At 41.9% G+C, this 21,714-nt stretch overlaps 1 protein-coding gene across 5 annotated transcripts in view; it reads left to right on the top strand.

The window, feature by feature from the left end:
- The window catches only part of CTPS2 (CTP synthase 2), a 222,903-nt gene that overhangs the window by 159,826 nt on the left and 41,363 nt on the right, over positions 1 to 21,714 (top strand). For 3 of the 5 annotated variants that reach the window (XM_032285984.1, XM_032285983.1, XM_032285985.1), the window contains one exon: positions 12,505 to 14,043. The exons of 1 other annotated variant lie outside the window; for it this stretch is intronic. In XM_032285984.1, the coding sequence (XP_032141875.1) occupies positions 12,505 to 13,459 (955 nt within the window). In that variant the 3' untranslated portion in view covers positions 13,460 to 14,043. Of the gene's footprint in view, positions 1 to 8,245; positions 8,289 to 12,504; positions 14,044 to 21,714 lie in introns of those variants that run through there. One more of the 5 variants, XM_032285988.1, reaches the window with a different exon arrangement.

Genomic DNA, 21,714 nt, shown 5'->3' with positions numbered 1-21,714 from the left:
GTCTGATTCTGTCATTTCATCACACTCGTTCTCCCTCCAACCTTGTTCCCTTGCTGGTGAGGAGTTGTGATCCCTTGTAGGAGGAGAGGTGTTCTGGTTTCGGGTGTTTTCATCCTTTTTGCGCTGGTTTCTTCCCATCGTTAAGGATTTATTCACCTGTCGACTTTGTAGTTGCTGGCTTTCAGATTGGGTCTCAAATCTTTCAGATTGACGTTCTGTTTGTTGATGATGAGGTTATTTCTGTTTCTTGGTTTTCCTTCTGACAGTCTGGCCCCTCTGCTGTAGGTCTGCTGAGGTTCACTCCAGGCCCTGCTTGCCTGGGGTTCACCTGCAGCAGCTGCTGAACAGTAAGGGTTGTTACCAGTTTTCTTCTTCTGTTATCTTTGTCCCAGAAGGATACCCGCCTAGTGTCAATCTGATCTCTCCTTTATGAGGTGGCTCTTTGGATATATAGGGGTCAGGGAGCTGCTTGAGGAGACGGTCTCTTCTTTATAGGAGCTCAAATGGTGAGCTGTGAGCTCTGTTGTTCATTCAGAGCTGCTGGGCAGGTACGTTTAGGTCTGCTGCAGCAGAAATCATAAACTGCTTTTTGTTCCCAGGTGCTCTGTCCCAGGGATTTAGGGCTTTATTTATGAGTTTCTGTTATGCTGTTGCCTTCTTTTTTTTTTCCTTCAGACCTGCCCTGCCCAGCAAGGAGGCAGCCTAGTCACTGTTGGCCTGTAGCGGCTTTGCTGAGCTGCTGTGGGCTCCGCCCAGCTGCCGAGTGAACTTCCTTGCAGTCCTGTTTATATGGGTGCAGTTACAACTGCTTTGGCGATGGTGGCCCGCCTCTGTTGAGGCGGAGTCTCTCTGCTGTGGTGGGTTGCCTTGGCAACAGCGGGCTGCTTCAGCAATGGTGGGTTGCCTTGGCAACAGCGGACTGCTTCAGCAATGGTGGGTTGCCTTGGCAACAGCGGGCTGCCTCAGCAATGGCGGGTTGCCTTGGCAACGGCGGGCTGCCTGAGCATTGGCCGACTACTTCCGTCATGGCGGGCTGCCTCGGTATTGGCGGCCGCCCCTCCCCCACAGAGCTGGACCGTCCCGGGGCTTGCTGTGAAACTCTCAATCCAGAGTTTCTGGTTGCTGTTCTTTTGTGGGGGTGGGACCAGCCGAGCCTGATCGCCTGGCTCCCTGCCTCAGAGCCTTTTTTAAGTTGGTGTTCCAGTCGCCTGTTGAAGAGGCGCCGGGGTCTGTTTGTTTTCCCCTGCGGCCACTCACTGCGCTGGCTTATACAGCGGCACTGAGGTTTGTGGCGCTTTTTTTTGTTTTTTTCCCCTGGAATCTGCTGTCCTGGTTCTCTGCTCAGTCCCCTTTTTAAACAGACGAATGGGCGACTTCCCGTGGCTCCAATCGCCAGCCAAAAGGGCCCCCGGACCGGAGTATTTTGTACGGAGAACCGTGGCTCCGGGGCGCCGACAAAGCAGCCGCGCGGGGCAAAGCAGCGGCCCCAGCCGAAACAGCCGCGCTGGCGACCGTGGAGCTCCTCTGCCTGGGAATTTCCTAGTCTGTGGGCAATAAAAATGCGGCGTCCACTTACCCTCTGCGCTTTCACTGGGAGCTGCAATCCTGAGCTGTTCCTAAACGGCCATCTTGGATCCTCCCTTGGCAAACTGTCTTTAATAAAACTAGCTTGGTCTTGTTTAAACATTTGATGGCTTATTATTTATTTCATTCCACTTTCCTCTATTAATATATTTAATGAAGTCAACTTTTTCTTCACAGTATTGTGGACAGTGAGGGTTAGAGGGAGAAAAATAAGAGAACTCAGAAAAGCAAACTGCTTATGCATGTTCTTCCTTCTTGGCAGATGGAGATGGGGAGCAGTTTCCTACATTCATCTTAATTGAAATGCAAGCATAGGGAAGAACTGCTGAGATTGGGAGCAATTTCAGATTCTTCTGTGAAATGAGTCATTTCAGAAGGTTCATGTGGACTTTTCATGTTGGGGTGAGGGAATGAGGATGCATGTTTCCTTGAAGAAAATAGACAGAACAATGTTACATTCAATGAAAATGAAATATGTTGGAGAAAATAAAATAGTGATCATGCTTTCAATCAGAGGCGGTGTTCAAAATATAGAATAATCTTTCTGGTACTGTGTGGAGGATGTAGTTTCCAAAGGTGTCCATGCAAGGGCAACTGCTAGAAAGTGCAAGCTTGCAATGATGGGCCACAGCCTTGGAGACCAGACGGACACTTGGGCATTTGTTCAGTAAATGCCAACATTACCCACTGGAGTGGCATCTCCCTAGCAGGGGATTGAGCCTTCTCTGGCTAGGAGGTTACATGAAGATGGATGCTGGTGCACGGGGTTGTATTGGGCTAGCTTGAAGGCCAATGGACACCAAGTGCCTGGGCAGCACCCATTTGGGGCTCTTCAGGGATGGCATGGTCACACTAGTGTGGTAGGGAGCACTCAAAGGGGCTTGGAGAAGTAGCTACTTACCAATTGGCATGGAAGCATTTCTACATTGAACAACCTGGTTTTGAGAACTTTTTAGTAAAGTTGGTTGTTTGGTGGAACTCCTGAATTCTATAGGGAGATATATCAACTAGAACAATGAGCAAAGGCATTTCTAAGTAGGAGGGCAAGGGGATTATAGGTCAGGAGACAATACACAGGGTTAATCTGGAGACAGCCCCAAAAGATTTCCTACAGATGGCAACTTCACCCTTGCCTTGTATTAGTTTGAATTGATTTCTCTGGTTCTTTTCTTTGTGGACAGCTCGACATACTTGCTCACTCCCAAGTCCCTTTGCTTTGACAGAAGGTTAAAATTCCCCTTCAGAGAGCAAAAATGCCCATTAACCCAGATAAATTGTAGTTGCAAGCATAAATGTATCTCATTTAGTGTTAGCTTTTAAGGGAGGTGTCCATAAAAAATTGTCTGCAAAATTAATTTATGTAAAGGGATAAATTTCTTTCAGCTGGTTATGTTTTTAGAACTAACACTTTGGAAAATGAGATCATGATTCTGGGAGTGCACAGTAAAATATATTTTGCTCCAAACAAAATGTACTGCTGCAAAAGACTTCCTAATTTCAGACAGGCAATGAAAATTAGTGCTTCCTATTGTCTATTATGAAATTGGCTAATTTATATAGTAGAATAGACTTGGATTTGAGTTCTCCAGGTCTTACTCTTTAATACAAAATTGTCTGCCCTTGAGGTTTTTACTCACCAAGCCATTTTTTATGTTGATGAGACATTGCAGATCAACTCAGCTCCAAGTTCATGCTACTAAGTGGGACATGCAGGAGCACTAGACTGAGATCCACAGCACTTGACTTCTTTCGTTTTTTTTTCAAGCTTCCAAATTTAATCAAAGGTTTACAGGAAATACAGGACAGAGAGGCATGTTAAACAGCACCATGGCAATTTAATCAGCAAAATATAGAATGAGGGATTTTTGTAGAATGAACAGCTCTGTATCCTTAATAAATGAAAGAAGAAAAAAAAAGAGAAAAAGGAAGCAATATATTAAAGGCAGTTTAGAGATATCACAATCAGCCAAATTGTGGATTTTGGTTCCTATCAAAATAAGCCAATTGTTGAAAATAAGTTTGAATATTCAGAGAAATATGAACACCAAATGGATATTTGATGTTATTGTGGAATTTTTGTTCAAGTTTTTGAAATGGAGAAGGCTGTCCTTGGGAGAGAACTCCAACAGTAAATGGATTTCAAAGCTATTCAGTTAGTAGTTTCAGGTTGGAGTAAATGCAGAAAGTGAATATTTTGCTACTATGCAGTGTCTCCTGCCATCTCTTTTTTTCTTTTAATTTTTTATTTTTTAATTTCAATAGGTTTTTGGGGGAACAGGTGGTATTTTATTACATAAGTTATTTAGTGGTGATTTCTGAGATTTTGGTGCACGTATCACCCGAGCAGTGTACACTGTACCCAAGGTGCAGTATTTTATATCTTGCCACCCCCTGCCCTTTTCCGCCGAGTCCCCAAAGTCCAATGTGTCATTCTTATGCCTTTGCGTCCTCATAGCTTAGCTATCACATATGAGTGAGAACATATGGTGTTTGGTTTTCCATTCCTGAGTTACTTCACTTAGAATAATTGCCTCCAATTCAATCCAGGTTGCACAGCACTTGACTTCTAAGCCCAGCTCAGCCACCAGGTGACTGTGGATGTTTGTGGTCTTTGTGTTTCAGGAAGAACCAAGGTGACCTTGTCACTGAGGTACCTAATGCCCTTTCTTTCTTGACCCGCCTGGGCTTTTCTGATTTATTTAGCACAGGATTTTCAAGTTAAAAGTCTGCAAAATATGTGATGTAGAAAATCACTGCATATATGCTCTTCAGTGTTTATGGAGGGAGATTAGCATGTCTCAAACAAGCCAGCCTTTCCAAATGACAATTTCTTTTAGGTATCTGCGGAGACACCAGGATGGTGGTAAGGAATTATGCATTTACATATCCGTTTATTGGAACATGATGGCTTACCAATCCTGTGGCTGCAAAATGTTTCACTGCCCACTACAGAGTTAGCCAGACAACCCTTCCCAACTTAAATTGATGTCAATGAAGCCAAATAGTAATTTACAACTCAAAAGCAAGAACAACAGCAAGAGAAAATCTCACCAACCTCAAGATACTCTGATAATGTGGCAAAACAAAGCATCTTTCTTCAAAACTGGGGAATGTTATCAGCAGTGCAAATGTGCAGAAGGGATTTGCTGTGTTCCTGGGGATGGGGACAAGGCCCATATAGGAGGCTTCGAGTCCCCACGAAACTCAGGTAAAGGACAAATTCTAGGGTGTGAACACCAGATTTTAGTAACTTCGTTAAAATTTCAAGTAAACAGTCTTTTATTTATTATTTATTCATTTATTTATTTTCTGTTTGTTTCTTTTTTTATTTCTTCTACCTCCTGAATTCAGGAAGTCTTTTATTTAAATGAAAGAATGAAGTATTTGGAATCACTCTTTCTTCTGTAAAAACCAAAGAAATGGTGGTGTTTCTGCAGTACCACTTTCCTCACCTCCAAGTGTAGCAGTTGACCTTCTCTTAGTGTTTCCTATGTGCCAGGTTCAGACACAACCACTTTACATGTATCATCTCATTTACTCCTCGAAATGACCCTATCTGGTAGACAGTGCTGGTATCCCCATTTTAGAAAAGAGGAAACTGAGGTTCAGAGGTGTTAGAGAACTTGTCCAAGGGAAACACATCAGGGAGGAATGCAATTTCAGGCAGTCTGACTCCCAAGTTCATGTCCCTAGCTTCTAGGCAGCACTGATTTCAGGGGCTCCTGGATCATCCTTTGGTAACTTCTGGCTAAGATCACATTTTCATAGATGACTGTAAAGATTGGAAATGGTTGACCCAAGAGTCTGGAAGATAAGATAGAAGGCAGGGGAAATCTGAAGCATCACCAGCTAGGATCCAATTCCAGCAGGCTTCGCTCGCTTTACACTTTGGTAATCAATTTCCATGATCTGGACACCCTTTGGAAGTTATCTTCTTCTTAAGGCTTACGCTCCATTATCCACCCCCTCTGAACACTATCTCCTGGCTTGCCTGTTCCCACACTCTTTTATTCCTAGAACATCTGCTCTCCTAACTTATTTGCACAATTCCTTTACCCCTCCCTCTCTCTCAGGTTTTTAACCCCTTCCTGGACTCAATTCCTTCCCTCTCCAGTGGAGATTTCATAGTACATCACTTCACCATTCTCCTGCCATTATCCTCAATGCCATCCCATCCCCATCTTTCTATCTTGTCCACCGTACAAAGCCCAGACTGAGGCAAATGCAACCTTTGCTCTCTCTGTCTTTCCACCTGGGTTGTTGAGGGCTCTTGAAGAAAACCGTCTAGATCTGTATATTTGCACCATGAAGGAACCAGCAGCAAGGCAGACTGAGCCAATGTGATCCCAATGCCCACTCCACTTCAATACAGTGTTGGTTAAAATGGTATAATTTCAGAGCTGAACTGGAAATAAGAAAGGGAAGTCACCAGGTGCCAGTAAGAAGAAAAGAACTCATAGCTCCCAAGCAGATATAGGGGCCACCACTGAACACCCATAACCTAGAAAAATATCTATGTTACTAAGTCCTTTTTGCCACTGCAAGGAATGAAGGCAACCCCAGGCTGGCACCCCAGGAGGGCCATAGTAGGCTAGGCCCAACCACTCAAGAGAGGTGGCCTTGTCTGTGTGGGAGGTGGGGAGCTGGAATTAGGATCCCAGACCAAAGCTGCCATCTAGGAAACAAAGTTTTCTAGTGAGGGTAACTAGAAAACTCGCCAAAGGGTGAGGAAATAAGTGATCTTGTCCCAGATGTGGTATGGGATGAAGAAAAATAAGTTTCCTATGAGAAACTGATACCCCAAACCTGCTTCATATAAGGTATGGAACCAGAATTTGTGGTCTCCGTGTGGTATGGCACTCCCCTGCCAAAGAATTAGTATAAAACTAGCTGCAACCAATGCCACAAGGCAAGGAAAAGAAATGAGGTACAACGTTTATAAAGAAAGAAATAAAACTGTCATTACTTATAGGTTCCATGACTGTGTATCTACCAAATCTAAAATAATTCTCAAACTATTAGAATTAATGAGTGAATTTAAGTGAGGTCACTGTATGTGCAAGAACAAATAAACTAAATGAGACTAAAATCTTTGCCTCATGCCTCAGACCCACTGTCCACTCCATAACTTGGCAGGTAATCTTGTTCAAACCTCAGGCCCTGAGGTTTGAACTCCTACAACTTCCTGACCTCATGGCCTCAAACTTACCTAAGTTGGCCCCCACCCTCACTGCCTTTCCTGTGTTCACCGGGGCACATCTTTTTCCCTTCTCCTCTTAAAAACCATCTCTCCCATCTCTGCTAGAATAAAGAGAACTTCTTCTGATATTTCTCTTTCTTATGTGTTCAACCTGGCCCCTTCCCTGTAGCCTTTAAAGACACTCAAGCTGCTGTTACCTCAAAAAAAAAAAAAAAAAAGAAAAGAAAAAAAAAAACTATAACAAGCCTTGGCAGACCCCAAAATCCCCCTAGCTATCATATTTTCAAAAGAACAGACTAAACTGGCTGTATCCATTTCTTCTTAAAAACACTTAAGCCCATTTCAATCAGATTTCCTTTCCTATCACTCCTCTGAAATGGCTTTCATCAAACTGACTGATTACCTCCTTAACTGCTCAGTCCAATGGGCTCTTTCCACTCCTCTGACACCCACCACTAGATTACTCATGTAGCTCAAGAGCTCTACATACGCCTTGATCATGAACTCCTGGGCCTTTGTATAGGCCTGGCTGGTTCCTTCACTCTGTCCTTTATACTCAGTCTTATTTCAGTTCCTGTAATCCTTGCCTAGGTTGTCTACATTCCTCATGATGGCAACAAGGGCCTAGGAACCTGGATCTTTTTCTAAGTGAAAGTGTGGAATCAGGATATGCAAAAGTCTGAGATGTAACCTATGGGTTAGAACAAGACCATGGGGCTGAGCACAGGGTTCACAAGTGTAATCCCAGCACTTTGGGAGGCTGAGGAAGGAGGATTAGTGATGTTGCCCAGGCTAGTCCTGAACTCCTAAGCTCAAGTGATACACCCACCTCAGCCTGGCCCACATGTAGGTATTTTTTATTATATAAAATTAAGGTGTACAACATGATGTACACCTTAAAATCTTTGCCTCATATACAAAATGATGTTATATACCTTAATTTTATACAATAAAAAACAGCTATATGTGGGTCAGGCATGGTGGTTCACACCATAATCCCAGCACTTTGGGAGGCTGAGGCAGAAGGATTGCTTTTACACTTTCATTACTTGTAGGTTCCATGACTGTGTATCTACCAAATCTAAAATAATTCTCAAACTATTAGAATTAATGAGTGAATTTAAGTGAGGTCACTGTATATTTATGTGTAAGAACAAATAAACTAAATAAGACTAAAATCTTTGCCTTATGCCTCAAACCCATTGTCCACTCCATAACATGGCAGATAATCTTGTCTTGTATTATAGAAAGATGAGGCCCTGAGATTTCAACTGCCACAATTTGCTGAGCTCATGACCTCAAACTTACCTAAGTTGGTCCCCACCCTCACTGCCTTTCCTGTATTCACAGGGACACATCCTTTTCCCTTCTCCTCTTACAAACCAGCCCTGTTCTCTGCCATCTCTGCTAGAATAAAGAGAGCTTCCTCTGATATTTCTCTTTCTTATGTGTTCATCCTAGCCAGAGGAGTGGAAAGAGCCCATTGGATTGAGCAGTTAAGGAGGTGAGTCAATTAAACCTCTTTCCTTTATAAATTCCCCAGTCTCAGGGAAGTTCTTTATAGCAGTGTGAAAATGGACTAATACAGTTAATTGGTACCAGGAGTTGGATACTGCTATAAAGATACTCAAAACTGTGGAATCGACTTTGGAATTGGTAAGAGGCAGAGGTTGAAACAGTTTAGAGGTCTCGGAAGATAGGAAGATGTGGGAAAGTTTGGAACTTCCTAGAGACTTGTTGAATGGTTTTGACCAAAATGCTGATAGTGATGTGAACAACGAAGTCCAGGCTGAGGTGGTCTCAGATGGAGATGAGGAACTTCTTGGGAACTGGAGCAAAGGTCACTTTTGCTATGCTTTAATGAAGAGACTGGTGGCATTTTGTCCTGCTCTAGAGATCTGTGGAACTTTGAAATTGAGAGAGATAATTTAGAGTATCTGGCAGAATAAATTTCTAATTGGCAAAGCATTCAAGAGGAAGCAGAGCCTAAAAGTTTGGAAAATATACAACCTGATCATAAGGTAGGAAAAACCCCAATTTTCTGAGAAGGAATTCAAGCTGGCTGCAGAAATTTGCATAAGCAACAAGGAACTGAACGTTAATAGCCAAGACAATGGGAAAAATATCTCCAGGGCATGTCAGAGACCTTCGCAACAGCCCTTCTCATCACAGGCACAGAGACCTGGGAGGAAAAAATGGTTTTGTGGACCGGGCCGAAGACTCCCTGCTCTATGCAGCCTAGGGACTTGGTGTCCCTTGTCCTAGCTGCTCTAGCTCCATCCATGGATAAAAGGGGCCATAGTCAGCTCAGGCTGTTGCTTCAGAGGATGTAAGCCTCAAGTCTTGATGGCTTCAATGTAATATTGGACCTGTGGGTGCACAGAAGACAAGAATTGAGCTTTGGGAACTTCCACCTAGATTTCAGAGGATGTATGAAAACTCCTGGATGTCCAGGCAGAAGTCAGCTGTAGGGGAAGAGCCCTCATGGAGAACCTCTGCTAGGGCAGTGCAGAGGAGAAATGTGGGGTTGGAACTCCCACACAGAACCCCCACTGGGACACTGCTTAGTGGAGCTGTGAAAATTGGGCCATTATCCTCCAGATCCCAGGATGGTAGATCCACCAACAGCTTGTACCGTGTACCTGGAAAAGCCACAGGCATTCAACACGAGCCTGAAAAGGAGCTGCCCAAGGTTATGGGAGCCCACCACTTGCATCAGTGTGCTCTGGATGTTTTACATGGAGTCAAAAGAGATCATTTTGGAGCTTTAAGATTTAATGACTGCCCTGTTGGATTTCAGACCTGCATGGGGTCTGCAGTGCCCCTTTTTTGGCCAATTTCTCCCTTTTGGAATGAGAGCATTTATGCAATGCTTGTACCCACCTTGTGTCGTGGAAGTAACTAACTTGTTTTTGATTTTACAGGCTTATAGGCAGAAGGGACTTGCCTTGTCTCTGATGAGACTTTGGACTTGGACTTTTGGGTTAATGCTGGAATTAGTTAAGTACTTAGGGGAATGTGGGAAGGCATGATTGGTTTTGAAATGTGACAAGACATGAGATTTTGGAGGGGCCAGGGTTGGAATGATATGGTTTGACTCTGTGTCCCCACTCAAATCTCATCCTGAATTGTAATCCCCACATGTTGAGGGAGGAACAAGTAATCCTTATGTGTCAAGGAAGGAAGGCAATTGGATCATGAGGGTATTTTCCTCTATGCTGTTCTTATGATAGTGAGTTCTCATGAGATCTAATGGTTTTATAAGGGACTTTCCCCACTTCACTTCTTCATCTCTCTCCTGCTGGCTTGTGAAGAAGGTGCCTGCTTCCCCTTCTGCCATGATTGTAAATTTCCTGAGGCCCACCCCCAGCCATGTAAAACTATGAGTCAATTAAACTTTCCTTTATAAATTATCCAGTCTCAGGGAAATTCTTTATAGCAATGTGAAAATGGACTAATATACTTAGTCTCTAGTAATCAGGGAAGCTGAAAATCTTGTGACCTCTGGAATAATGGCCAGTAATCTTTTAACTACTGTTATATCTTAGCAGAATTAAGGCTCCTCTCATCCTCCTAACCGGGTGGCCTTTTATTAGTTTTACAAAGACGGTTTAGTTTTGGGAAGGGCTATTACCATTTAAACTATAAAATAAATTTCTCCAAAACTTAGCTTGGCCCATGCTGAGGAATGACCAAGGGAAATTTGGAGGTTAAAAGCAAGATGGAGTTTGTTAGATCTCTTTCACTGTCATAATTTTCTCACTGTTACAACTTTTGCAAAGGTGGTTTCAGTTGTAACTCAAGGGTTACTGGACTTCTCAGCTGTAAACAATGTGAACTAATGACTAATAAGTGGTTTGGTGTTGGGACCTTTTACAACCCAGGGGGAATGGAGGGGAAGTGGGCACAAATGATTAAAATTTGGATTCCTGCCAGCGGGGAAAAGCTAGGGCTCAGAGTCTAATTTAGGCTGACTTAAAAACAACTTAAAAGTGTGGCTTTTCATGCACAGTTAAATTTGCTAGCTGAGATTCACAATTGTTTCTTATTAAAAATGTCCAATAAATGGTATTTTTTAGTGTAGGGAATCATTATTTAGCTCTCTGAATCTGTCCCAGTGCACTGAGGGACTCTCAGCTGTTGAAGCAGAAATGATCTGATGAACCAGACTGCCAAGATGGACGTGACCGCTTTTGACTGCAGAGCAAGCGGAGAAATAAAGATTCATGTGCAAGAGAGGGTGGACTCATAGGGTCATTTGACCTAAAGAAGGGCACCTGCAGGACCTGGGATTTTGCAATGTGCAGAGACTGAAAAAGAAAGACATTTGGCTATTAGCAGCACTGAAATAAATTTACTCTGAGCAATGTTTCTGCCTAACTGCCTTAACCAATACAAGAACAAAATTTGAAACTTTAGCTCATTATTGTTCTACTTTTGGCAGTGTGATTTTTCCTGAGGCTTTTAATTCTTTTCTTAAAGTCCTCTATATTAACTTTGAATCATTGATGTGTTTTCAAATATTGGCTTAAAGCAGCTCAGGTTGTTATTTTATTTAAGGGAATAAATTGGCTGTCTAGATGTATCCTATTTCATATACAAATGCCTATTTTCATGCAAATAAACAAACTTCTATAGGAAAGTATTCATGATATAAGGTGTCATAGGAAGGTCTTGAATATTTATTTACTCTCAGAGTTCTGGCTTTTTGATTACATTATTGTTAAATCGCTTGTTTATACCATTACCTTGTTAGTGGGACTAAGTATCCTAAAGCATTTCTTTTCTTATTTTCATCATTCCCCTTTTCACATGCAAACAAATTTTTAAAATAAAACTTTGTTGATATATACAGGAAGAATTTCTCCAGCTCTAATTATCTCAATGCCAAAGGATATTCTTTTATACTTTCATTCTACCAATCTCAATCTTTTGTCTTTCAAATCCCTTTCCACTGGACCCCCAGAGCCTTTATTATGTTGTCAACAACCTTCCCTTATTTTTGGACAATTACAGAATTGAAAGTCTGGAAGTGCTTTAGAGCCTTGCTACTCAAAGTGTGGATCATTTCACCCTCTGTTAATGATTGAATCTCAATCTCTGTTCTTAATCATCTGTTCCCTAAGAGTGCCAGATATGATTTTCCAGTAGCATTTTTGGATATTTCCGTGTGGATGTCAGCTAGTGTAGCAGAGTCAACAGGCTTTAAAGTAGAGATGAAGTCCCGCTACGTTTATGTTGCCTGGACTGGTCTTGAACTCCTGGGCTCAACCAGTCCTCCCACCTCGGGCTCTCAAAGTGTTGGGATTACAGGCATGAGCCACTGTGCCCAGCCTCAACATGCGTAAAATCAAGACACACATAAACACAGCAAAACACATTTAACTCACCATTATCCCCTTCACATGATTCTTTTTCTATATTCCATTTTTCTTTGATGATGATATTGCCATCTTCATGGCCATCTCAATGGGACATAGAAAAAGCATTATAATATTGCTGTCTCAATACTACCCCCAATTTAATCAGCCCATAAGTTTTGTGAATTAAATTTCCACCAAGCCTTGGGCATAGATTTCTTCTTCTCTACTCATGGCTGCTGTTTTGATTTACATTTTCATTATCGCTTGTCTTGCCTAATGCCAGCGATCCTAACTTATCTCTTTGCCTTCTCCAGCCTTTTTTTCTTCTTTTTTAATTTTTTTTTTTTTAAATTTTAGATTCAGTATTCTGCCTCCTTCCGGACGACCGAGGAGACTCGTGGTCTTGTTTTCTGACTTCCCCATCAGCATAGTCCGCAAAGGCCGCCGCCGGTCTCCACTCCCACCTCAAAAGAAGAAACCAAGACCACCTCCTGCTCGGGGACCGAAGGAGACATCGGCCTCTACAGGCTTGGTGACGAGGGGAGAAAAAGAACAGCAAGAAATAATTGAAAACATTGATGAAGTACAAAATGAAATAGACAGACTTAATGAACAAGCCAGTGAAGAGATTTTGAAAGTAGAACAGAAATATAACAGACTCCGCCAACCATTTTTTCAGAAGAGGTCAGAATTGATTGCCAAAATCCCAAATTTTTGGGTAACAACGTTTGTCAACCATCCACAAATATCTACACTGCTTGGGGAGGAGGATGAAGAGGCACTACATTATTTGATCGGTGTTGAAGTTACAGAATTTGAAGATATTATTAAATCGGGTTACAAAATAGATTTTCATTTTGATGAAAATCCTTACTTTGAAAATAAAGTTATCTCCAGAGAATTTCATCTGAATGAGAGTGGTGATCCATCTTCAACATCCACCGAAATCAAATGGAAATTTGGAAAGGATTTGACAAAACGTTCAAGTCAAAAGCAGAATAAAGCCAGCAGGAAGAGGAAGCATGAGGAACCAGACAGCTTCTTTACCTGGTTTAAGGACAATTCTGATGCAGGTGCTGATGACTTAGGAGAGGTCATCAAAGATGATATTTGGCAAAACCCATTACAATACTACTTGGTTCCCGATATGGATGATGAAGAAGAAGGAGAAGGAGAAGAAGATAATGATGATGATGAAGAGGAGGAAGGATTAGAAGATGTTGATGAAGAAGGGGATGAGGATGAAGGTGAAGAAGACGAAGATGATGATGAAGGGGAGGAAGGAGAGGAGGATGAAGGAGAAGATGACTAATAGAACACTGACGGATTCCAACCTTCCTTTTTAAAAATTTTCTCCAGTCCCTGGGAGCAAGTTGCAGTCTTTTGTTTTTTTTCCTCTTGTGCTCAGTCGCCCTGTTCTTGAGGTCTCCTTTCTCTATACCATTGTTCTCAGCTTATTTTGGGGGAAATACCTTGAGCAGAATACAATGGGAAAAAGAGTCTGTACTCTTTCTGTTCGAAATTCATTTTAGTCACTTCCTGTCTGAACAAAAACTGTATAGAATCAACACCACTGAGCTCTGTGGGAAAAAAGAAAAACCTACTCCCTTCGCTCTGCTGGAAGCTGGAGGGTGTAGGCCCCTGTGTAGTAGTGCATAGAATTCTAGCTTTTTTCCTCCTTTCTCTGCATATTTGACTCAGAGAGTACACTGTGTCTCTGTGAATATGGACTGTTAGCATTTACCAACATGTATCTGTCTACTTTCTCTTGTTTAAAAAAAGAAAAAAAAACTTTAAAAAAATGGGGTTGTAGAAGGTCAGCAAAGGGTGAATTTGAGATGTTTGAGTGGGTTAAGTGGGCATTTTGACAACATGGCTTCTCCTTTGGCATGTTTAGTTGTGATATTTGACAGACATCCTTGCAGCTTAAGATGACACTTTTAAAATAAATTCTCTCCTAATGATGACTTGAGCCCTGCCACTCAATGGGAGAATCAGCAGAACTTGTAGGATCTTACTTGGAACTGACATTCTCTATTGTAATTTTGTTCCTGCGTATTTTTAAATTTTCTTTTTGTTTCACTGGAAAGGAAAGATGATGTTCAGTTTTAAATGTTAAAAGTGTATAAGGTTGCTTTGTTACAATAAAACTAAATGTGTGCACACATACACACACACACATACACACACACACACATTTTAGATTCAGGGAGTACATATGCAGGAGTTTTACATGGATATATTGCATGATGCTGAGGTTTGAGCTTTTATTGAACCTGTCACCCAAATAGTGAACATAGTACCCAATAGGTAGTTTTTCAGTCGTTGCTCCCCTTCCTCCTTCCTTTTGGAGTCCCCAGTGTCTATTGTTTCTATCCTTATGTCCATATATACCCAATGTTTAATACCCATTTATAAGTGAGACCGTGTGGTATTTGGCTTTCTATTCCTGTGTTATTCCTTCTTAATTTTTTCATCGACCCAGTGGTCATTCTGGAGCACATTGTTTAATTTCTATGTGTTCATATAGTTTCCAAAATTACTCTTGTTATTGATTTCTAGTTTTATTCCATTGTGGTTGGAGAAATACCTTGTATAATTTCAATTTTTTTTTGAAAATTTTAAGGCTTGTTTTGTGGCCTAACATATGGTCAACCCTTGAGAATGATCCATGTGCTGATGAGAAGAATGTGTATTCTGCAGATCTTGGAGGAAATGTTCTGTAAATAGCTATTAGATCCCATTTGGTGTATAGTGCAGATTAAATCTAATGTTTCTTTGTTGATTCTCTGTCTTCATGATGTGTTCAATGCTGAAAGTGGGGTGTTGACGTCTCCAGCTATTATTGTATTGGACTGTGCCTCTCTTTAGCTCTAATAAAATTTACTTTATATGTCTGGGTGTTCCAGTGTTGGGTGCATATATATATTATAATTGTTATATCCTCTTGCTGCAATGACCCCTATGTCATTATATAGTGACCTTCTTTGTCTCTTTTTATAGTTTTTGCCTTGAAATCTATTTTGTCTGGTATAAGTATAGCCACTCCTGCTTTTTTTTTTTTTGGTTTTTATTTGCATGGAATATCTTTTTCCATCTCTTTATTTTCAGTCTATGTGTGTCTTTATAGGTAGGTGTGTTTCTTGTGGGCAACAGATTATTGGGTCTTGTATTTTTAAAATTCATTCAACCATTCTGTGTCTTTTGATTGGAGAGTTTAGTCCCTTTACATTCAACGTTATTATTGATAAGTAAGGACTTACTCTGCTATTTTGTTATCTGTTAGTTATTTTGTGGTCTTCTTTTTTTCCTTTCATCCTGTCTTCCTTTTGGTGAAGGTGATTTTTTCTGTTGTTATGATTTAATTTCTCGTTTTTCATTTTTTGTGTATCTGTTTTACGTTTTTTCATTTGAGATTATCATGAGGCTTACAATACTATCTTATAACGTATTATTTTAAACTGTTGACAACTTAACACTGATTGCATAAATAAATAAGCAAATTAACAGACCATCAAAGAAAAAACTAAAACTCCACACTTTTTCATCTCATAGCTCTGTAAGTTTTATTGTTTGTATTTATATCTTGTTGTATTGACTATGTCTTAAAAAGTTGTTGTAGTTATTATTTTTGATAGGCTCATCTTTTAGTCTTTGTACTCAAGATATGAGTAGTTTACACAACATAGTTACAGTGTTATAATATTCTGTGTTTTTCTGTGGACTTGCTATTACTCATGAGTTTTGCAGCTTTAGATAATTTCTTATTGCTCAGTAATGTCCTTTTCTTTTAGATTGAGGCATTCTCTTCAGGATTTCTTATAGGACAGGTCTGGTGTTGATAAAATCCCTCAGCTTTTGTTTATCTGGGAAAGTCTGTATTTCTCCTTCATGTATAAAGGATATTTTCCCTGAATATATTCTTCTAGGGTAAAAGTTTTTTCCTTCAGTATTTTAAATGTGTCACGCCACTCTCTCCTGTCCTGTAACATTTCCACTGAGAAGTCTGCTGCCAGATGTATTAGAGTTCCTTTGTATGTTGTTTGTTTCTTTTCTCTTGATGCTTTTAGGGTCTTTTCTTTATCCTTAACCTTTGGGAATTTGATTATTAAATGTATTGAGGTAGTCTTCTTTGGGTTAAATTTACTTTGTGTTCTATAATATTCTTCTAGTTGAATATTGGTATCCTGCTCTAGGTTTTGCAAGTTCTCTGTTATCTACTTAATTACCTTTCTACTCTGATCTCTCTCTTTTTTAATGCCAATACCTCTTAGATTTGCCCTTTTGAGGCTACTTTCTAGATCTCGTAGGTGTGCTTAATTCTTTTTTGTTCTTTTTCCTTTTGTCTCCTCTGACTGTGTATTTTTCAAATAGCCTGTCTTCAAGCTCACTAATCCTTTCTTCTGCTTGATCAGTTCTGCTATTAAGAGACTCTGATGCATTCTTCACTATGTCAGTTGCATTTTTTAGCTCCAGAATTTCCACCTGATTCTTTTGAAAATATTTCAATCTCTTTGCTACATTTATCTCATAGGATTCTGAGTTTCTTCTCTGTTTTGTCTTGGATTTCACTGAGCTTCTGCAAAACAACTATTTTGAGTTCTCTGACTGAAAGGTCACATATCTCTGTCTCTCTGGGATTGGTCCTTGGTGCCTTATTTAGTTTGTTTGGTGAGGTCATGTTTTCCTAGATGTTCTTGATGTTTTTGGATGTTTATTGGTGTCTGGATATTGAAGAGTTAGGTATTTATTATAGTCTTCACCATCTGGGCTTTGTTTTTATTTGTTCTTGGGAAGGCTTTCCAAGTATTCAAAGGGACTTTGGTGTTGTGATCTAAGTCTTTGGTCACTGTAGCCATGTCTGCATTAGGAGCTATTCCAAACCCAGTAATGCTGTGGCTTTTGTGGACTCATAGAAGTACTGCTTTGCTGATCTTGGGTAAGATCCAGAGAATTTTCTGGATTACCGGGTAAAGTGTCTTATTCTCTCCGCTTACTTTCCCTCAAACAACTGGAGTCTCTCTCTCTCTCTCTGAGCTGAGCTGCCTGGAGTTGGGGGAAGGGTGATACAAGCACCCTTGCAGCCACCACTACTGGGACTGTGTGTGTTAGACTCAATGCCAGCACAGCACTGGGTCTTGTGCAAGCTCTGCCGTGACTACTGCCTGGTTAGTGCCTATGTTCTTGGGCCTCTACAATCAGCAGGCAGTGAAGCCAGCCAGCTTGTGTCCTTCCCTTCAGGTCCTCATTTGCCCCCGGCCCTGGGGGGGTCCAGAGATGCCATCTGGAAGCCAGGTCCTGGAGTTGGGAACCTTAGGAATCTTCCTGGGATTCTATTCTACTGCAGCTGAGCTGGTACTCAAGACACAAGACAAAGTCCTTCCCATTCTTCTTTCCTCTTTCCTTAAGCAAAAGAGGCTACCTTATGGCTGCTACTGCCTCAGGTCCACAGCAAGTGCTGCCTGGCTATTGCTGATGTTCACTCAAGGCCCAAGGGCTCTTCAGCCAGCTTGTCAGCTTGTGGTAAATGCTGCCAGGCCTGGGTCTCTCTCTTCAGGGCAGTGGGCTCCCATCTGGCCCAGGGCAAGTCCAGAAATGCCATTGAGAAGCCAAGATCTGGAACCAGGGATATCAAGAGTCCACTTGGTGCTCTACCTATGGCCAAGCTGGTACCCAAGCTGCAAGACAAAGTTCCCTTTACTCTTTTCTCTTATTTCTTGAAGCAGAAGGAGTCTCTCCTCATAACCACCACACCTGGGAATGTGCTGGGTCACCCCTGAAGCCAACATGGAACTGGGTCCCATCCAAAGCCCACGGCAAGTACTGCCTGGCTACCACTGCTGATTATTCAGGGACCCAAGGTCTCTTTAATCAGCAGGTGGGGAATCCTTCCAGGACTGGGTCTTTCCCTTCAGAGTAGTAGGTTCCCTGCTGGCCTAGGGTGTGTCTAGAAATGTCATCTGAGAGTTAGAGCCTGGAATGGGGGCTTCATGGCTCTGTCTGGTGCCCTATTCTACTGTAGCTGAGCTGATATCCAAGATGCAAGACAAAGTCTTCTGACATGGTTTGGATCTGTGCCCAAATCTCATGTTCAATTGTAATCCCCAGTGTTAGAAGTGGGGCCTGGTGGGAGGTGATTGGATCATGGGGGCAGGTTCTCATGAATGGTTTGGCACCATCCCCTTGATGCTATCCTCACAATAGTGAGTTCTCACAAGGTCTGGGTGTTTAAAAATGTGTAGCACCTTTTCGCTTGATCTCTCCTGCTCCTGCTCAAACCATGTAAAACAGCTGCTCCCCCTTTGCCTTCCACCATGATTGGAATTTTCCTGAGGCCTCTCCAGAAGCAGAAGCTGTTGTGCTTCCTGTAGAGCCTGCAGAACCATGAGCCAGTTAAACCTCTTTTTTTTTTTTTATTTAAATAAACAACCCAGTCTCAGATATTTCTTTATAGCAATGTGAGGAGGGAATAATACAGAAAATGGCTGAGCTGGTGTCCAAGATGCAAGACAAAGTCCTCTTTACTCTCCCCTCTTTTGTCCTCAAGCAGAAAGAAGGAGTCTCTTCCAGAGTTGTGAGCTGTGCTGCCTAAGGTTGGGAAGAAGTGACACAATCATTTCCTTTGCTGCCCCAGCTGGTGTCTCACTAGGTTATGTGCACCTCAAGTCTGCTGGCTCTAAGCCCAGTCCAGCACTGGGACTTGCCTAGAAATTGCAGTCCTTGTGACCTAGACTGTCTTTTAAGTTTATTTAGGACCCCAGATTGCTTTGCCTTTAGCTTGCAATGATAGGTCTTGCCAGAACTTAGATTCCAACCATGAGCCTAGCCTCTGGCTAAGGATGGTCTAAATGTTCCCTCTGTGGTTGCTGGCTGAGTTCTGCCCTATGTTTCTTTCCTCTGTGACTGGGCAGCACTGAGCTCCAATGCAAAGTCCCACAATCACTGGGCTGTCTCTCTCCCAAGCACACAGATTCTCTCTCTGTACCATGTGGTCATTGCTAGGGAATGGGAGAGGGATGGTGTCAGGAATTCAAGACTCTCTTTCCTACTTTGTTCAGTGCCTCTTTCCCGAACATAATGTTAAAACGAGGTACTATGATCGCTCACCTGAATTTTGGTTCTTTTTTTTTTTTTTTTTTGAGACAGTGTCTCGCTGTGTTGCCCAAGTTGGAGTGCAATGGTGTGATCTCGGCTCACTGCAACCTCTACCTCCCGGGTTCAAGCAATTCTCCTGCCTCAACCTCCTGAGTAGCTGGGATTACAGACACCCACCACCATGTCTGGCTAACTTTTTTTGTATTTTTAGTAGAGATGGGGTTTCACTATGTTAGCCAGGCTGGTCTCAAACTCCTGACCTCGTGATCTGCCTGCCTCGGCCTCCTAAAGTGTTGGGATTACAGGCATGAGCCACTGCATCCAGCCTGAGTTTTGGTTCTTTATTATTATTATTATTATTATTATTGAGATGGAATTTTGCTCTTGTTGCCCAGGCTAGAGTGCAATGGAGTGATCTCCACTCACTGCAACCTCCACCTCCCGGGTTCAAGCAATTCTCCTGCCTCAGCCTCCCAAGTAGCTGGGATTACAGGCATGTGCCACCAGTCTTGGCTAATTTTTTGTGTTTTTAGTAGAGATGGGGTTTCACCATGTTGGTCAGGCTGGTCTCGAACTCCCGACCTCACGTGATCCACGTGCCTCAGCATCCCAAAATGCTAGGATTATAGGCATGAGCCACTGTGCCCAGTGGGTTTTGGTTCTCATGAAAGTGCTTTTTTTGTGTGTGGATAGTTGTTCAATTTGGTGTTCCTGCAGGGGGATATTCTCTGGAGGCTTCTATTTAGCTATTTTGTTCCACCTCCCTCCCACTCATATGGTTTTTAGTAGGCCTCAGTGTTTTAACCACATGAGGCTTGCCACAGAGCTGCCTTAGCACATGGAAGATGGCTTCTCCTGCAGAGTGATTCGAGAGAGAGTGTCTCCCAGATGGAAGGTGCAGTCTTTTTATTGTGTAATCTTGAAAGTGACATCCCATCTCTTCTGCCATATATTATTCATTAACAGGGAGTCACTAAATGTAGCCCACAGTGAAGAAAAGGGGAAGCAAGTTCTATCTCTTGAGGAGAGGAGTATGAAAGAATTTGTGAATGTATCTTCAAAACCACCAAAATCTGTTCTCTGGCCACAAATTGTTTATCTTCTTCCCACATGCAAAATACATATCAAAGAATTTGTGGGCATATATTTAAAACTAGTACACTATTTTACGCTTCACAGAAACTGGGATCTTGGGACATACCTTTCACTGACTCCATTTTACATACATGGGAGGCCTTAAACTCCCCAGATCTTCCACCATCTGGTCCTAATTACATATTTTCCACCACTTGCTTATGAATCTTGCATACAGTCAAATCAAATGATTCACCATTTCTTTTGTTTCTTCTTTTTTTTTTTTTTAAGAAGATTTACTATATATTTAATTATAACTTTTTGCTACCAAGGCAGTAGGATATGCCTGATTCTCTGCAAGCAGCACATTTTGAGGGCAGGCTGGGATAGGGGAGGGACAGAGCCATCATAATAGCCATTCTGTATTGAGCACCTGTCACTTTCTTTTTTTAAACTTTTATTTTAAGTTCGAGGGTACATGTGCAGGTTTGTTATACAGGCAAACTTGTGTCATGTGGGTTGCTGTACAGATTACTTAATCAACAGACACTAAGTCCAGTACCCAATAGTTATTTTTTTCTGATCCTCTCCCTCCTCCCACCTTCCACCCTCAAGTAGGCCCCAGGGTCTGTTGTTCCCTTCATTGTGTCCATGAATTCTCATTATTTATCTTCCACTTATAAATGAGAGCATGTAATATTTGGTTTTCTGTTCCTGTGTTAGTTTGCTGAGGATAATGGCCTCTAGCTCCATCCACATTCCCACAAAAGATATAATCTCGTTCTTTTTTATGGCTGCATAGTATTCCACGTTGTATGTGTACCACATTTTCTTTATCCAGTCTATCATTGATGGGCATTTAGGTTGATTCCATGTCTTTGCAATTGTGAACAGTGCAGCAATGAACATATGTGTGCATGTGTCTTTATGGTAGAATGATTTTTTTAAAATTACATTTTAGGTTTTGGGGTACATGTGAAGAAAATGCAATATTGTTGTATAGGTATACACATGGCAGCGTGATTTGCTGCCTTCCTTCCCTTCACCTATATCTGGCATTTCTCCCTATGCTATCTCTCCCCAACTCCCCACCCCCTGCTGTCCCTTCCCTATTTCCCCCCAACAGGCCCCAGTGTGTAGTGCTCCCCTCCCTGTGTCCATGTGTTCTCATTGTTCAACACCTGCCTATGAGTGAGAACACGCGGTGTTTGATTTTCTGTTCTTGTGTCAGTTTGCTGAGAATGATGGTTTCCAGGTTCATCCATGTCCCTACAAAGGACATGAACTCATCGTTTTTGATGGCTGCATAATATTCCATGGTGTACATGTGCACATTTTCCCTATCCAGTCTATCATCGATGGGCATTTGGGTTGGTTCCAGGTCTTTGCTATTGTAAA

Source organism: Sapajus apella, unplaced genomic scaffold (genome assembly GCF_009761245.1).
Source record: "Sapajus apella isolate SASKATOON/1434 unplaced genomic scaffold, GSC_monkey_1.0 scaffold17, whole genome shotgun sequence".
NCBI lineage: Eukaryota > Metazoa > Chordata > Mammalia > Primates > Cebidae > Sapajus > Sapajus apella.
The sequence above is the reverse complement of the archived record's forward strand: the minus strand, read 5'-3'. Positions and strand labels throughout refer to the sequence as shown.